The sequence below is a fragment of the Neofelis nebulosa genome, chromosome 10 (genome assembly GCF_028018385.1).
Source record: "Neofelis nebulosa isolate mNeoNeb1 chromosome 10, mNeoNeb1.pri, whole genome shotgun sequence".
NCBI classification, from domain to species: domain Eukaryota; kingdom Metazoa; phylum Chordata; class Mammalia; order Carnivora; family Felidae; genus Neofelis; species Neofelis nebulosa.
Window position 1 is genome coordinate 26,769,414 of NC_080791.1, and position 17,915 is coordinate 26,787,328.

The window sequence follows — 17,915 nt, forward strand, 5'->3', positions numbered from 1 at the left end:
CACCAGTTTTGTCTGTCATTGTTTTTGCTCGGTTGAGGGAAGAGGGATGTGTCCTGATTACCATGCTTGGAAAGCAGCTTGAGAATGAATTCAGGTTGCTAAGTAGTGGTTGCATCACCTGGTGTCGCACTGCCCACCCGCGTCTGTGTTCATGTCACTCAGCTCTGCCCTCTTCTGATGCTTAACCACCCATCAGTGTGACTTTGAACCTGCTGTGTCAGTTCAGTCTTCTCTCTCTTCAAAATGACCTTATATCATAGGTTACTACTAATCGACTCCTGTTTATCTCTAACATTTTAGGTGGGTGGGTAGGTAGGTAGGTACGTAGATAGGATGTTCCAAGTAGGACAGAGTTGGTGATGTGTGAAGAAGTGAAACTGCTGGTATTTTGGGGGAAGGTGTTAGTCATCTCTGACATTTATCTGTAGGCTGGCTTCTACACCAAAAGAAGAGGGCTTTGTAAGCCCGTGACTGTTTTTGTTTTGGGTTATTTTTGGATGGAGATCTGGACAGAGCGTTACTGTGATGTGAGCACTGCCAAAGACAGTTCTCATTCTCAGAGGCTTTGGGGGCCATCTTCAGCAATGGTGCACCATGGTCTCTCACTTGCCCATTGCAGGTGTCTGCTTGCAAGGCAGCTTCTACCTTTGAATTCACGTTTGCCCTGTTCCCAGCATGGACCCTTGTGTGTTTTCGCTTGCGAGAATTATCTTGGGTCTTTAATATCAGAGCCCTATTGACCTCAGGGACATCTAGGGATGGCTGCTATACCTCACGGGAAATTGCAGTGGGTGGTCAGGTTGATTCTCTGGGCTCCCTCTCATGACAGAAGGCTATCTTCTCCCACCTGGTTACCACTTCCATGAGCCCCATAACTGAAACGGTCTTCCAGCTGTTCGCAGCTGTAGAGTACTTTTGCAGTAGGTTTTTAAAAACTGTGTGTGAATGTTGGTGCTGCTGAGGGCTTCCCCAAGTAGGGAATAACAACCTTTGTTATTTTTGAAAGGAATTTCAGTAACTCTGGAAGAGCTCTAAAACCTGATGGCTATCATGGCCTTGATGGATGGACGTGATATGGAAAAGAAACAATCCTAGGGAATGGATGGGGGTTGAAGATAGATCATAAATGCAGCTTAAGTGAAATCCTGTAGATTTAGGTTTTGTTAAATTGCCATATTCATTCCTCAGCTTTTTAAATAGCGAAAACTCTATAACCTTCTGTGTCCCGTGACTTGCGAAATTGTGGCCATTATCTATTACAACCTAACTGACTAAATTGAAGATTGTTAACAAACTTCGGTAAAATTCTAAACTGAGACCAAACCATTTTCAGTGTTTGTCTATAAAACAGTAATATTGACCTGCCTAAGTCAGTTTTTTTTTTTCTTAGAAGCTTCTGATAAATGTAGTAAAGGCAAAAAAAAAGTAATAGTGAAAATGCCAGAAAACAAATGTTGGGATTGAAATGTGTTCCTCTTTAGTTTACATGCTTAATAAGTTTATTTTCCAATAAAAGAACGTGGGGGAAGCAAAAATAATTTCCAGTTTCTACACCATGATTAACATTTTGGGGTATATAGACAAGACTTTTTTCTTTGGACACATACAGAAATATGTGTATTTTTAAATGCATTTTTTTCTTCCTAAAAGAGATCATACTACATATGCTGCCTTGTTTTTTGAATTTTTTTTTTAATATTTAGATTTAAACATCTATTATGTGCTGTTCTTATGGAGATATATCAACATATCTGTATGGTTCTTTGCCTATATTTGTATAGACTTACCCTTAAGGAGTTAACCAGGGTGAAGGAGGAATGTTAGGGATATGGAGTATGTTTCTTTCTTTCTTTCTTTTTAAAATTATTTAACCACTATGGAAGTTTTTCCATGTTAAATATAAACGTAAACCATATTTCCTGTGACCTGATGGTATTCCGTTGTATGTAACTACCATCATTTAATTCCTGATTGATGGGCATCTAAGTTGGTTTCAGTGTTTGATATTAACAACACAGCAATGAATATCTTTGTTTTACTTGCTTAATTATTTCCTTAGAGTGTGTTGTTGGAATTGCAGTTGTTAAAGAGTATTCTTTTGTTTTGTTTTATTTTTACGTTTTAGTTCCTGGTCCAATTTCAGTGGTGTTAATTCTCTTCTGGTTTTCAGAGGTCAGACAGATCGAGTCAGTCATGGGATAGCTAAGGGTTGGTAGCATTTAATTTTACTGTGTAGCATGGAGTTAATTATTGAATTACTGACATTTTAAAAGTTTTGATTTTAAACTTCTTTCTGAAATACAGCGTTTGAAGGATACTGAAAAGGTAAAATATGATGATGACTCAGTACTCATCATCCTGATTTAAGTTCTTCAACAGCTTGCCAGGTCTGCTTCATCCACACCTTATTTTGTCATAGAGGGAGTAAATGTTTCAAAGCCCCATCCTTTCTTCCCTTTTCCTTCCTCTTGCCCTCCCTCACTCCCTCCCTTGTTCTCAAGGTAGCCACTACCCACTTGTTGGCATGTATTATTCTCACGCATGCTTTTGTTTTTGGGGGAAAGAACCCAAGTTTCAGTAGCTACTTTTCTTTCTCATTAATTTTTAAATTTTAATTCCAGTGTAGGTAACGTGCAATGTTATGTTGGTTTCAGGTGTACAGTGTAGTGACTCAGCACTTCTGTACCTGACTCAGTGCTCATCATGATAAGTGTGCTGTTAATCCCCATCCCCTGTTTCACCCACCCACCCATCCCCGGCTTCCCTCTGTCTCACGCATGTTTTTATACTTTTGCTGTATACAGATGTTTCTATAAACCATTTGTTTTTGTGTTTTTAAGCTTACATAAATGGTATCATTCTGTACCTGACATCACTTTTACAACTTGCTTTTACTTGACATCATTTTGGGGTGTATCTAATGTGTGATCCAAGTAGATTTCATTCATTTTAACTCAATATATAATATTCCACTGTATGTTTATTTCTGTTAGTATTTTTTCCACTGTTTTTTATTGATTTTTAAAATATTTATTTATTTTTAGGGGAGTGCCAGCGGGGGAGGGGCAGAGAGAGAGGGACAGAGGATCCAAAGTGGGCTTTGTGCTGACAGGCTGACAGCAGTGAGCCTGATGTGGGACTCAGGCCTACGAACCATGAGGTCATGACAAAGATTGATGCTCAACCTACTGAGCCACCCGGGTGCCCCCCACTGTATTTTTTAAAAACCCGGTTTGTTTATTACCTCTGTAGACTAGATATATAGTAATAAAATTGCTGGGTTTAAAAAAAAATACTTATTTTGAGAGAGAAAGAGCACGAGCTGAGGATAAGGGGCAGGGGGAAAGAGAGAAGAGAGAGCGAGAGAGAGTCCCAGGCAGACTGCACGCTCTCAGCACAGAGCTGGACATGGGGCTTGAACCCATGAACTGTGAGATCATGCCCTGAGCCAAATCAAGAGTTGGGCCCTTAATTGACTGAGCCACCTAGGTGCCTCTAAAATTGCTGTTTTAAATGTTTTTCTGATGTTGCAATTGTAAACATAAAATTGATGTTTTAACAAATTGTAGATTTCTGTATGATAACTGTGGTTGTATATATAGTTTGCTTTATATAAAACTAGTTACTCAGCTCAAGACTCACCAACATTACCATCAGTAATTAGAAATAGCACACTTGCATACTGCTTAGTGCTTACTGTGTACCAGAATCAGCTCTAAGCTTTTCAGGTGTTGTATTATATTATGTCATTTATCATCACACAGGATAAGGAAATCGAGGCACAGAAAGGTTAATAAGTAAGTTAACCTTCTTTATGCCTAAAACCATTCTGCTGATAATGATGGTGCTGAAATAGAACCCTGGCATTTAACCCTATACACACTGTTCATTAATACACTCTTTTGTTGCTTTTTGTCATAAACTAAGTATAAAATTGCCTAGTCAATACAGCATAATCACATTAATACAATATGAGTTGGTGGTTGGGTGTCAGGGTTTAAGTAATTTCTACTTGGTTGAATATCAAGATTGTTTCTTCTAGTAGAGGCACATCCTCTTTTATCATGAGGATTTTGGATTTTTTAAGCATTGTGTCTAGTTGATGGAAAAAGTGTACATGTTCTAGCTCCCTAGAGCCTTTAGGGCCTCAAGGCAACACTATGTCTAACTTACTTTGTGTTCCTGCATGAGGAAATTGGCTTCCAAATTCCCTGTACTAATAGTGGTGTGAAACGTCACTACCCTGTGTAAAGTTCTGAAGTGGGGAGGCTGTTTTTACTGCCCCAGCGTAATGTCACAGCACATCTTCCCCCTTAAAGTAGATTAAGGACTCCTTCCACTTGTCACATGGGTCACGGAAGGATTGACTTGTACAGTGCCCATAGACTGAGGCCCGAGGCTGAGGGGTCCTGGAGAACCAGGCCATGATGATGAGCTTGGGGGGGGGGGGGGGGTCTACACAGACTTTGCATTAAGGTCAAAGCCCTACGACCTTTCTCAGGCCAGATTACTTTCATATTCTATGCTTCCTTCTTTAAAAAAAGAAAAGAGAATCTCAGAGGTTAGCCTGCCTGCTTCCTTTCCCTTGCCTCCACTTACTACATCTCTTCCTGAACTAAGCACACACCTCTCTCCCTCTCTTTGTTTTCCTCCACTTAGACCCTGTATGGAGCATATTGGTGATGCATCAGAATCTCCTGGAATGCTTGTTCAATGAAAATTACTGAATCCTACCTTAGACTTACTGAATCAGAATCTCTGGGTGATGCTCCCGTGATATATGAATTTTTTTTTTTTAATTTTAGCTCTATGCCCCACGTGGGGCTTGAACTCACGACCTTGAAATCAAGAGTCATCACATGCTCTACTGACTAAGCCAGCCAGGCGCCCCAGAGATACATGAATTTTTAACTTTTTATTATGGAATGTACAAACATGCCCAAAAGAGAAAAATAATACTGTTAACCCTTATGTACCCATTGGCCAGCTATGCAGCAATCATTAGTTCATGAGCCCCTTTTACGTTGTCTGTGGACAATCCCACCCACCTACTCTTGATTATTTGGAAACACATCACAGATAATATTTTTTTTCCTGTAAATATTTCAGTGTGTATTTCTAAAAGATCATCTGTTTTTTAAACAACTATGTATATTTTCCTCACAGCTTTTTATTTTTGAAAAGTTTTAGACCTATAGAAAAAAATGTAACCGTGAATACTTCTGTACTCTTTACCTGGGTTCTCTGATTTTGTCTTCTCTGTGTGTGTGTGTGTGTGTGTGTGTGTGTGCATCTTACGTATCTTTTATTGTTGTTATTACACCCTTTGAAAGTAAGTTGGGACATTGTGAAAATTTACTTCTAAATATTCAGCTTGTTTCTCCTAAGAGCAAGGATATTCTCTAACATAACTACGATACAGTAATCACACTTTGGGCAATTTCTCTCTAACTATCCAAATAGTGTCCTTTATAGCTTTCCTTTAAAAAGGATTGACCTATTGCATTTGGTCTGCAACAGTTCCCCAATCAACTTTTTTTTTTAAATCTTTCACAACAATGGTATTTTTTTAGTTTAGGCCATTTGTTTAAATATATCCCTGAATTTGAATTTGTCTTACTGTTTTATCATGATTAGATTCAAATAACATATTTTTGGCAGAAAGACTGTGTAGTGATATTTTCTTTTTTTTTTAATGTTTATTTATTTTTGAAAGAGAGAGAGAGAGAGAGAGAACGTGAGCAAGGGAAGGGCAGAGAAGGGGGGGAGACCGAGAATCCCAAGCAGGGTATGCACTGTCAGTGCAGACCTGATGTGGGGCTCAAACACAAGAACCGTGAGACAACAACCTGAGCCAAAGTCAAGAGTTGGACACTCCACCGACTGAGCCACCCAGGTGCCCCAGTGAGATTTTCTTCTTAGGACATCACATATATCAGCTTGTCACTGTTGGTGATGTTAAGCTGGTCACCCGCTTAAAGTAGCGTCTGCCAGAGTTTTGGATTGCAAAGGCACCCATTCCCTTCTATCGATGAGTCTTCCCTGAATCAGTGGTGCTTTGTCTTAGAGCTACATGTTTTTAGGTACACAAAAGGACCAAAGTAAGATTTATCTGTACTTCAAAGGAACACCTGGTCTTAGTTTCTTGGGGATATTGTTGTTAGAAATAATGTGGGCAGAAATAGGGATGTAGGAGGCTAGGAATATTAATTAATGTGAACTCAAAGGTCGTGGGGAGTATCTGTGTGCATTTGAGATCATGGAATTGGGGGGTGGGGGGGAATTCCCATTCCTGTTCCACCCCTCCTGTATTCTGATAGCCCTGCAATTGGACTATAAGGGATTGGAGTCCAGGAAGAGTGAGGAAAGTCCCAGGCATCATGACCTGAACAGGATGTTGAGCTCTTGTAGCTGCTTTACCTGGAGCTGTAACATCCAGCTGACCTTTGAAGATGAGAGAGGTACATCAACTTACATAAATTAGAGACTGCTCCTGTGCACACCTGACTGTGTAGCTGCCCTGATCTGCAGCGAGGGTCCTTTCTACCTCAAATCATGATCAGATTTGCTTATAACAATGCTTTCTCTTTTCCAGTGGGTGAATTCGTAAGTGATGTTCTACTCGTTCCAGAAAAGTGCCAGTTTTTCCACAAAGAGCGGATGGAGGTGTGCGAGAATCACCAGCATTGGCACACTGTAGTTAAAGAGGTAAAAGAATGGATCATGTGTTGTTTTCCTTGTTAAGAGAGAAAGAAAGTAACATTTTTTTCCAAACCTCCTCATGATTTTAAATTGCTTTTATTTTCCCTCTTCAAAGTTTGCAATTACTTGTATCTTCTAAGTTAAAAATATTTGGGGGCACCTGGGTGGCTCAGATGGTTAAGCCTTTGACTTTTGGTTTTGGCTCAGATCATGATCTCATGGTTCATGAGTTCAAGCCCCGCTTCAGGCTCTGTGTGGACAGTGTGGAGCCAACTTGGGATTCTCTCTCCCCCCTCTCTCTGCCCCTCCCCCACTCACACATGCTGTCTCTCTCTCTCAAACTTAAAAAAAATTTTTTTAGGGGTGGCTGGGTGGCTCAGTCGGTTAAGCGTCTGACTGCGGCTCAGGTCATGATCTCGTGGTTCATGAGTTCAAGCCCCTGCTGACAGCTCAGAGCCTGGAGCCTGCTTTGGATTCTGTGTCTCCCTCTGTCTCTGCACCTCCCCCACTCATACTCTGTCTCTCTCAAAAATAAATAAGCATTAAAATTAAAAAAAATTTTTTTTAAATAAAAATATTTGGGAGGATATTTTTATTGAGAAATACAGTGTTGACAATCCAGCTCCTAAAGTTAAGGATGTTGAAAAGATTGTTAAGCAAGGATGCTGTCCGTGGGATTTCCAAGGAGGCCATCCCAAGCCTTAGGGCCTTAGGGTAAAAATAGCCAATTCTAGGAAATCTATGTCTTGACATGTATCCTCATAGGATTGGATGCCATTTCATTTTTCCAGTGAGGAAAAGTACCCTTTCTTATGCTTGTCTTCTGTGGTTAAGTTGGATCTCTAGTCAGTTTCTTTGGTCAGATTCTGACACAGTGCCCTCACAGTGAGGAATGTAAATTATCACTGACCGCCTTTAGCCGGCATTGATAAGTACTAGAAGAGCTCCCTTTTCCTCAGTTTTTTTCTAACTGTGGGCTTTTGTTGTTTCTGGCCCAGATGATGATTCTCCATTGCAAGTTAAACAAAATTTGTAAATCTTCTTAAAATAATAGCATCACAACTTGTTGACAGATAATTTGTGTGTCTGTGAGAGAATGCTTTACATAGTGATTTGATAGGGGTTTCTTTTGTTTTTTTATTATTATTTTTTATAATATTTTTATTTTTGAGACAGAGACAGAACATGAACAGGGGAGGGTCAGAGACAGAGGGAGACACAGAATCCGAAGCAGGCTCCTGGCTCCGAGCTGTCAGCACAGAGCCTGACGTGAGGCTTGAGCCCACGGACAGCAAGATCATGACCTGAGCTGAAGCTGGACACTCAACCAACTGAGCCACCCAGGCGCCGATAGAGGTTTCTTTTGGATGAAGCTAGTGATGGGGGACTATTTGACCAAATTTATTAATGTTCTGATGTTGGATCTGTGGGTTTCTTTTAGGCCTGTCTGACTGAGGGGATGACCTTATATCGCTATGGCATGCTGCTGCCGTGTGGGGTAGACCAGTTTCATGGCACTGAATATGTGTGCTGCCCTCAGACAAAGACTATTGAATCGACTGTGTCAAAAGAAGAGGAGGAGGATGAGGAGGAAGAAGAGGAAGAGGATGAAGAGGAAGACTATGATATTTACAAAAGGTAAATTCTTCTTCTACACCTGTGCGATTGTTTTGCTGGTGGCGGTGGGCTGCCGGTCCCTCCCTTCTGGATAAAGTGGGCATTCCCTTGTTCGTGTTGGCATTGAGCCAGCTGGCCTTTCATTGTCGCCCTAGCTGATTGAAGGACTGCCGGTGGCTCTCCGCTTCCTATTCTGTGGCCATGGTATTTTCTACAGGCTAGTGCAGTGCCTGCCCACTTACTCCTCCCCTCCTCCTCCCCAGCTGTAGCTGGGCTGAGGGTTGTAGTGGCACAGCTAAACGTGAGTTGAGCTTATTTCCTGTCTCTGTTTTTGTGTTTCAGCATAGGGAAGAGAATCATTGTTGTGCTTTGCACACAGGAATTGGTCTTAACCTTCCTTTTCTGTTGTGACCTTTAGTGAATTTCCTACCGAAGCAGATTTGGAGGACTTCACAGAAGCAGCTGTGGATGAGGATGACGGGGATGAGGAAGAAGGGGAGGAGGTGGTGGAAGACCGTGATTACTACTACGACACCTTTAAAGGCGATGACTACAACGAAGAGAACCCTACCGAACCCAGCAGCGACGGGACGGTTTCAGAAAAGGAGATTACTCACGACGTTAAAGGTAACCTGATGTATTAAAATTCATCTGGTAATTATTTGCTTACAATTTTGGACTGCATTCATCACAGGTAAGTCACACAGGGAGAGGCGGCACTCCTGGACGCTGGCATGAAATCTGCTCTCCAGCCCGCTGGTGGTGCCATCTTAGCGCTTGGTGGCCAGGCTGCTGACACGGTCAGGGAGGGACCCAGGATTGAATCAGAAACTGTTGTTGGCATTATAAGGACTGAACTAGAGAACAGGGACCCAGAGGATAAGGGAGAAGATACATGGTTTACACTTGGGCAGGATTCTTCCACATGGAGCCTGCAACATTCTCTCCCCAAGGGGAACCCCCTCCTCAGTACTTCTAAAGCCCTGACCTTCTACAATGAAATTAACTTCCTTGGTTCTTTTCTTGAGTGTGTGTTCCCATCCGTATGCTGCCCTGTTGGTCCACCAGAAAGATGCCTGTGACTGGGAGGGTGGCCTTTAATGACCTACTGGTGAGGGATCAGGCCTAGCAGTTTTTTCATCCTGTCATTGAAAAAAAAAAAAAGACCATCTAGAGCCATTTACATGCAGCCTCCTGGAGAGTGTCTATCTGATGCCATTTAAGATCTGAAGAATTATTTGGGACTCCCTGTAGGGGAAACACTTAACAGTCTAGATGTTTTTTTTTTTTTTGTTTTTTTTTTTTTTTAACATTTATTTATTTTTGAGAGAGAGAGAGAGACAAAGCATGAGTGGGGGAGGGACAGAGAGAGAGGGAGACACACAATCCAAAGCAGGCTCCAGGCTCTGAGCTGTCAACACAGAGCCCGACGCGGGGCTCGAACTCACGGACCGCGAGATCATGACCTAAGCTGAAGTTGGATGCTTAAACAACTGAGCCACCCAGGCACCCCGACAGTCTAGAAGTTTCTGAGTCATCTTGAAGAAAGTGAAAATGTACATGTATGCACTTAAGTAGCATTTCCTATAGTTATCGCCAGTAAAACAGCCTCTTCACCCCCATTGGTCTCCTTTGATCCTTGATATGACAATCAACAAATCAGGCAAATATCTCAGAAGTGGGAGGCTCACAGAGCTGTGAGACACAGAATTCCTCTCCGTCAGTCTAGACTCAAGACAGTGTTAAAAACACTGTTTTCAGTTCCTAAGTGTCTTTACTACAATCAGGACAGAAAAACGACTACGTCCTCAGGAAGCCCGGGCTTGAGTCGGTGAGATGGTCCGCCAGGGCGCTTGGGGTCCGCCCAGTCTTGGCCTCCACTGACATTCAGCAGGTCGTTGAGCATGTGGCCTGGCCTGTCCTCCTCCCACCCGTAGCAGTGTGATCAAAGCTGCTGCCTCTGTCCCGCTGACGCTCTGACCGTTTTCACACAGCTGTCTGCTCCCAGGAGGCGATGACGGGGCCTTGCCGGGCCGTGATGCCTCGTTGGTACTTCGACCTCTCCAAGGGAAAGTGCGTACGCTTTATATATGGCGGCTGCGGAGGCAACAGGAACAATTTTGAGTCTGAGGATTATTGTATGGCTGTGTGTAAAGCGATGAGTAAGTCCTGGCACGCTGGCTTCGTGCAGCGGCTCTGTCCTGTCCGGCGTTCTGTCTCTCCCGGCCGTCCCTGTGACCACGTCTGTGTCGTGCTCCCTTGCCGACTCAGGTGTTGGCTGTCAGTCGTTTTCCTCTCATCTCTGTGCTTTCTAGACCTAGGCTCTGCTTTCCTGTTGGCAGTCGTGAGCCCAGTTTTGTACGTCCGTGCTCACCGTGGGTCTGGTGGTGGTGGTGGCGGCGTGTCCCCTCCCTGGCACAGCAGAGAGCCCAGGGGCCTGTTCTTTCTTTTCCTTCCTTGTGTCTGTGGGCCCCTGGAGGGCTTCTGTGTTGCTTGGGACAGCAGCCTTACCCTTGGCTGTATCTAGTTGAAAGGCACAGGGGTGAGCAGATCAGCCATGAGTTCTGCACATTCTTGTTTCCGTTCTTTCCTCCCATTCTCGTCCTTGAGCTACCCTGTCGCCCACCCCCATGGTGCATGTTGGCTGAGGGGGACACTGCTCTTCACACTAGGGACACCAGGAATACTCCTGGGAGTCCGGAGTCCTGAAATCTCTTGCTGTCTGCGTTCTGTGGGGAGAGTTCTGCAGCTGAGTGGTGGTAACTGTTTTTCCGATAGTTTGGCAATGTTGGATCATGCAGAGCTTTAGAAAGTGAAAGAATTTTAGTTCGTGTGTCCTTTGGTCACGGAGGAAATTCAGTGGTTCAGCTGAGTTGGGTTTACTTAGACATGGGGAGGAGAAGCTTTGCTTTTCTCCGTGGTTACCCCCTTCCTTTCTAAGGCCCTCTTTCTCTTATCTTGCAGTGCTAGCCCATGGGTTTGGAAGATCCTCAGGCTGGACACTCATTTCTTGGTTCTGATTCTAGAACTCGTTAGAATAATGAATTGCTGGTCGTTCCTGGTATTTGCTCTTATGATTTTTGGCTGTCGCTTCTGGTGGATTTTCATTCAAATACCAACCTGTTCCTTTTTCCTCCCCCACCCAAAAGATTTTTAAATCTTAATATTATATGGTGTGCTTTAGCACCTCCACTCCAGCTGCTGCTCTGTGGAGAGACTGTTTTTATTAGAAATCATTGGAAATGTGGAAACAGAATGAGTCCTGAGGGAACTTTGATGGCAGAAACTTTTATTCAGGAAAGATGTGGAGACAGAAATTATTGTGGTATTTCCTATTTTATAAAATTACTTAAAATAAGGGGCAACAAGACATTATTTGGGGGTGAAGCCTGAGGAATCAGGGGTCATTAAAGATCTCCCTGAATATGGGAGGTAGTTGTTCCCGTAAAGGGTCAGATAGATAGTGCCGTAAGGTGCTGTGGGGTGGCACTTCTCCAGAGCGTTAGTGGTTTTCCAGTCTGCAAAATTGTAGTTTCCTGATGCGTGTAGTTGGGAGGACTTGCCACAGAGAAATTGTGTTCATGTACTTGTGGGGTTCCCGGCTTGAGTGTTCTGAGAGCCCAGAAGTATCACTGTGCCACCGGCCAAGTTTGTGCTCCCCTCTGAAGGGGTCTGAGGTGGGCGGATGTGCTGGTTTTGTGAGCCAGTTTTCATAGGGACAGAAGAGTGGGTGCCCTCGCATCTTCAGAGCCAGACCTCTTGGGCTGCAATGCCTTTACCTTTTTCTTCCCGGGGGTGGAGGCAGCTTGGGTTTTGTATAATCTTTACCTAGCCCAGTGATACGAACCAAAGACTGTCTCGAACACACAAGCCTTTAAGCCGCAGATGTGCATTGCTGATGGCAATGTGCTCATTGGCACTGATGGACTTCAGTGCTTTGAAATTCTCTCAGCTGAACTTTTGAGTATCGGGGAATGTGGTTTGTGAAGCTGTATATTCTAATTTAGTTAATCTGAAAATTGGCTGTGGTGATCCTCTTTAGCTTATGTAGGAGCCAAATATTCTTGACAAGATTTTAGTTATAGCTTTTAGGTTTAGAGCTAAGTAAAAATGCCTTGACAGAAGAACTTTGGAGTGGCTGGCTGATTTGTAGTGACATTTGTCAGGTCTACAGTTGTCTTAGTTGTTTTAGTGTCATATTACAGTTATGCAGTTCTGGAAATTAGGTGAACTTCTTTGTCTCTGAACTGAAATTTGTTGGGTTTGGTATTTGCTGTCTACTGAGCTCTAATATTATGATACAGAAAATTGTACAAGTTTTCTATCCATCCTCCCTGGCTTGGGAAATTGGGAGTGAACTGGGCTAATAAGAGTTTTTCATTGGGATTTCTTTAGGGGTTTAGCAGGTAAACTTGTCCTCTCAAACCTTTCCTTTGTGGGGTTAAGCTCCCTGTGCAGATATCCACTTGCCTGGGGTCAGTAAGACCTTCCGCTTGAGGAGTAGTGAGGAAAGGGTTTCCTAATGGGTTTCCCCTCTAGTGGGTGAAGGCCTGGGAAGGCCAGCAAGCCCAGCGTGTCTTCACACTCTGTGGTGAATCCTTGTCAAATACAGCAACTTAATGTTGTCCCTCATCCTTGATATGAAAGGCTAAGACTTGTTCAGTCATATTGAAAACTAAAAAAATTATAGCTAGAGCAGTTTGGACTTTGCCTGCCCAGTCTATATGCAAAGAGCATGCAGCACTAAAGTTTCTTTCAAAATGGAGCTTTTGTGGAAGTTGCCTTTGCAGGCCTGATGTCTGCCCTTGTCTCTGGCCAGAAGCGATCAGTGACAGCAATAAGTAATTCGTTTTTAGGTTCTAAGATTTCAGGAACTGAGGGAAGATGTAGAAGTGATTTCCTTTTCTCCCCCTGAAGCCTTAAGTAGATGCCAAGGACACCAAGGGGGCACAGACTGGCCTGGTGGCTGAATGTCACGGAAGGAAAGGGGAGCAGTGCGCTCTAACCAAGTGGAGTCTTGGCAGACAGGAGCACCTTGTACCGTGAGCGTGGTGCGAGATAAACTAGTCTGTTCCGCAGGTCCTGGGTTTGATTTCTTTCCTAGGGCACAGTGCACTTTCAATGTTGGGCCTGGCCCCCAAAGGGACCCCCCTCTTGTTTTGTTCCAGTTCCCCCAACTCCTCTGCCAACCAATGATGTTGATGTGTATTTCGAGACCTCTGCAGACGATAACGAACATGCCCGCTTCCAGAAGGCTAAGGAGCAGCTGGAAATACGGCACCGCAACCGAATGGACAGGGTAAACCTTGGCACTCCCCTTCTGTTACAGGTGTTCGGCACTGGGTAGTAGGGTTTTCATAGTGGAAGAAAAGGGTCACCGCCGTCCTAGATTGTCACTCTGTGTTAGGACAGGTGAAGTGTGAGAGTATAAGCAGGTCTCCCTTCTGGGTGTGACTAGCCCCTCCCCTCTGCCCCACCTCCATCTCCATGATAATATAATTAGCCTCTGAGTGCTTTATTGGGTTCAGGCTGCGGAGTACTTCCTGTAACCATTATGTTCTTGTTATTTTTCTTTGCTATTAACTGTCTTTAAAAAATTTTTTCTTCTATGGAGGGAAAATTTATATCATTGTTGTAAACAGAAAGCTAGTATCATTTGCCATTTAGAACTAGGTAAATGTAAAAATATATTAGATGAAAGCAAACCTGTATTAGTATATTCTAGCTTAGATACTGTTGTCTGCTGAAGGCTCTGAGTCTTGAGATGCTTTCTTTTTTCTTTCTTTTTTTTTCAAGATTTTATTTTTAAGTAACCTCTACACCCGGTGTGGGGCTTGAATTTACAACCTCGAGATCAAGAGTCACACGCTCCACTGACTGAGCCAGCCAGGCGCCCCTCGGGATGCTTTCTTAAAAAAGTTACAAGTGTTAGAGCAACATGAGCACCACAGTGCAGCTTTCTCCTAGTTACTGAGAAAGACTGAAAGAAAATTGAAAAGAATTTCTTAAGTCTGAATACCACCTAAAATCTCATACATTACCATGTGCCAGGCTTGTACTTTTGGAAATGTTTGTTGACTCTATTTTATCCAAACAGTTCTGAGAAGTAGGTATTAAATGCACCCCCCACCCCCTTTTTTTATGTGTGTGAGGAGACTAAGGCACAGAGACTTTAAAAAAAAAATTTTTTTAATGTTTATTTATTTTTGAGAGAGAGAGAGACAGAGTGTGAGAGGAGCAGAGAGAGAAAGGGAGACACAGAATCTGGAACAGGGTCCAGGCTCTGAGCTGGCAGCACAAAGTCTGACGTGGGGCTAGAACTTGGGACCAGCAAGATCATGACCTGGGCCATAGTCGGAAGCCCAGCTGACTGAGCCACCCAGGCGCCCCAAGGCACAGAGACTTTTAAATAACTTGTCCGGGGTTATAGAATGGGGAGGTTATGGAATTGAGGCTCCGTTTGCTGATGGTTGGAGTCCAGGACCTTCTGAGACAGTAATTCTGTGAAGGAGCTAAAACTGCCGTGAGCTTGTGAGGGGTCACATGAGGCGATTTCCTTTTGCACAGTTGCCTACATTAGATTTCAGGGCCTGGCGGTATTGTTAGAAAATGGGGGAATTGTTTTAGAGATGACTCTCTGGTGATACTGGCTTTGACCTTTTTCTAGGTAAAGAAAGAATGGGAAGAGGCTGAGCTTCAGGCCAAGAACCTCCCGAAAGCAGAGAGGCAGACTCTCATTCAGGTAAGATGTGTTTTCCAGGGACATAACCTCTGAAGTCCAGTCAGAGCCACATTCCCAGGAAATTACCGTTTGACACCTTTCACTTAGTTGAGAGCTTATCTTACAGCAAGTTTTAACTGCCTTCCCCCTCCCCACCCCCACCCCCCAATTAGCATTCTCTAGAATTCATCACCAATGGTAGAAGGAAAGCAGACCAACCAGTGTACCTAATTCATGCCAGGAAGCAAACCTTAGCTGGCTGTGTTTGTTAATTCTGCTCTCCTGGCAAAAATCCTCAATTTATCTTCATTCTTAGGCTGTGACTTGTTTTTCAGCAGCATTGAATTTTATTTATTTATTTATCTATCTATTTATTTATTTATTTATTTATTTATAGACTTCTTGAAAAGTCAAAGACAATAAAACAGTGATGCCAGTTCATCTCGGGCTTTGCAAGAATGTAACATTAGAATCAGCAGCAGCACCCACCCCACCCCCCACCCCCCCAATAGAACAGAGTGTTGTTAGGAACAGGGATTGCAATTTATAAGACTGGTTTGGGTTTCATAAAGCTGATTGCATTTAAATCAGTTTGTGTTTATGATGAACTGAAATCTTCTCAGGAGGTTAACACTCTGTTGGAACACCTTTTCTTTCTTAGCAATCATCTAGAAAATCTAAGAGTTAATTTCTATGCAGCCAATGCATCCTGTGCAGGGAAATTTAAAATTTAGTTCCACAGCCTTAAACTTTACCTTTCAGCCTGGCCACGTTTTCCACAGACAACTTGCCCTTCAGGACATCAGTGTGAATGACTCAGCATAACCTACCACATTACTGGGATATATTTCAAAATATAGTTCCTCTTGGTCTGTGTCTCAGGATTCGGATCTGGGGTGCCTTTGCCACAATGTGGAAAGGGCAGCATTCCTTCTTGTACAGGGCACATTGAGAAAGCCCACATAGGGGCTTGCCACACTAGTGATTTCAGGAGCAAAAGTGCTAAGAAGTCCACTGCCCCTCAGATTTAACATGCTCTCATTAGATTAGGAAGTAATTTTCCTGACAACAGTCAGAGTATATTTACGTCTGTCTTACCCTTGCTTAACTCTTCTGGACCTGTTACCGGCTTACACAGGCTCTAGGCGAGGAGGCATAGTCCTGGGGTATCGCTGTTTGCTTAGACTTCCTCCAGGTACCATGAATTTCACGTTGTTCCTGCCTTCTTGGTTTAGCACTTCCAAGCTATGGTTAAAGCCCTAGAGAAGGAAGCAGCCAGCGAGAAGCAGCAGCTGGTGGAAACCCACCTGGCTCGGGTGGAAGCTATGCTGAATGACCGCCGCCGCATGGCTCTGGAGAATTACCTGGCTGCCTTGCAGTCTGACCCACCACGGGTGAGTGGTGTGCAGAGCCCAGAGAACGGTATCCTCGAAGTCACCTCCTCTAAAGTAGTGTATGTGTAGAACATGTATGATGACCTGACACGGGTCAGCAAAAAAATTACATTTTTATGACAAGTTCTGGCAAGGGAAGAGAGGTAAGGAGAGAAGAAGGGAAAAAAGGTGTCATGTTCTAGTATGTTCTTACATCACCTTAGCATTACACTTTATGCTTGCATATGCCACCAGTGATATGGAAGTGTCTTACCCTGGAAAAGCATAATCTGAGGATATGGGTTGGTAGTTACTCAATTATTGAATTTTTATAGTAGCTTTTTTTAATGCTTAGTTTTGAGAGAGAGAGAGAGAGAAAGACAGATTGTGAGTGGGGGAGGGGCAGAGAGAGAGGGAGACACAGAATCCGAAGCAGGCTCCAGGCTCCGAGCTGTCAGCACAGAGCCCGACGTGGGGCTCAAACCCGAACCACGAGATCATGACCTGAGCCAAAGTCGGACGCTTAACCGACTGAACCACCCAGGTGCCCCTTATAGTAGCTTTACTTTCAAAGAATAAAAACTTGCCTTTTGAACACGCTGTTGTAATAAGATTATGAAGAAAAGGGTAAAGGGACTTCTATCAAAGCCCCTGGTGCTGGTGGTCTCGTGCTTCTTTATCCCTTCGCTCTAACCTACCTTGCTTTTGGGGGATGGAAATACTGGGAAGAATGGTATTGGTATCCTTCTTAGGTGAGCAAGCAGAGCCTTTTCTGGGTGACACAGGGACTGCCTACCTTGCAATTTAAGGTGTCGGACACTGAGCTTAGGAAAGAGGACAGACTGAGAGGGCTGGAGATTCTGGAAAATACTGTTCCTTAAGGAGCCAACATAACTTTGGAACTTAGTTTTTGGTACATTATGTAGAAAGGTAGTTTCTTCTTACTTGAGAAGCTTAAAAGCTTTAAAAAGCACAGCTTTCCTTCTTGGTGCCCGGCTGGCTTTTACATTCTCAGGTGAGTTTTTTAAGCCTTGCTTTCCTGCCTGTTTTCAGTTCTGTAGTGCCTGGATATTCAAACTGCTGTTCTCTCTTGCAGCCTCATCGCGTCCTCCAGGCCTTGCGGCGTTACGTCCGTGCTGAGAACAAAGACCGTCTGCATACCATCCGTCACTACCAGCATGTGTTGGCTGTTGACCCAGAGAAGGCAGCCCAGATGAAATCCCAGGTACACTAGACACAGTCGAAATTGCCGCAGGAGAGTGTCTCTAGCGGGGAGAAGCCGCTTCGACCGTTGGTTGGGCAACACTGATAGCTGTGCTTGGAAAGTGATAAATGGCTTCCAAAGACATTATTAGATTACAAGAGGTGGTTTTTGCAAAAATACAGTTTCTAAGATCTCTTTTCCATACTTTGTTCTATTAAGTCCTTTCTCCGTAAAGAGTTTCTGAAAGTTTAGTGGAAAAACTAGACTATCATGTAGTATTTTACAGAAAAACAGCCAT

The 17,915-nt window shown here is 43.5% G+C and overlaps 1 protein-coding gene across 4 annotated transcripts in view; it reads left to right on the top strand.

The window, feature by feature from the left end:
- APLP2 (amyloid beta precursor like protein 2) overlaps nt 1-17,915 on the top strand; it is an 87,100-nt gene that overhangs the window by 55,726 nt on the left and 13,459 nt on the right. For 2 of the 4 annotated variants that reach the window (XM_058687319.1, XM_058687320.1), the window contains exons 4-11: nt 6,596-6,708; nt 8,144-8,340; nt 8,738-8,946; nt 10,314-10,481; nt 13,488-13,618; nt 14,987-15,061; nt 16,276-16,434; nt 17,510-17,638. In XM_058687319.1, the coding sequence (XP_058543302.1) occupies nt 6,596-6,708; nt 8,144-8,340; nt 8,738-8,946; nt 10,314-10,481; nt 13,488-13,618; nt 14,987-15,061; nt 16,276-16,434; nt 17,510-17,638 (1,181 nt within the window). The remainder of the gene's footprint in view (nt 1-6,595; nt 6,709-8,143; nt 8,341-8,737; nt 8,947-10,313; nt 10,482-13,487; nt 13,619-14,986; nt 15,062-16,275; nt 16,435-17,509; nt 17,639-17,915) is intronic. The other 2 variants (XM_058687321.1, XM_058687322.1) reach the window with 1 other exon arrangement.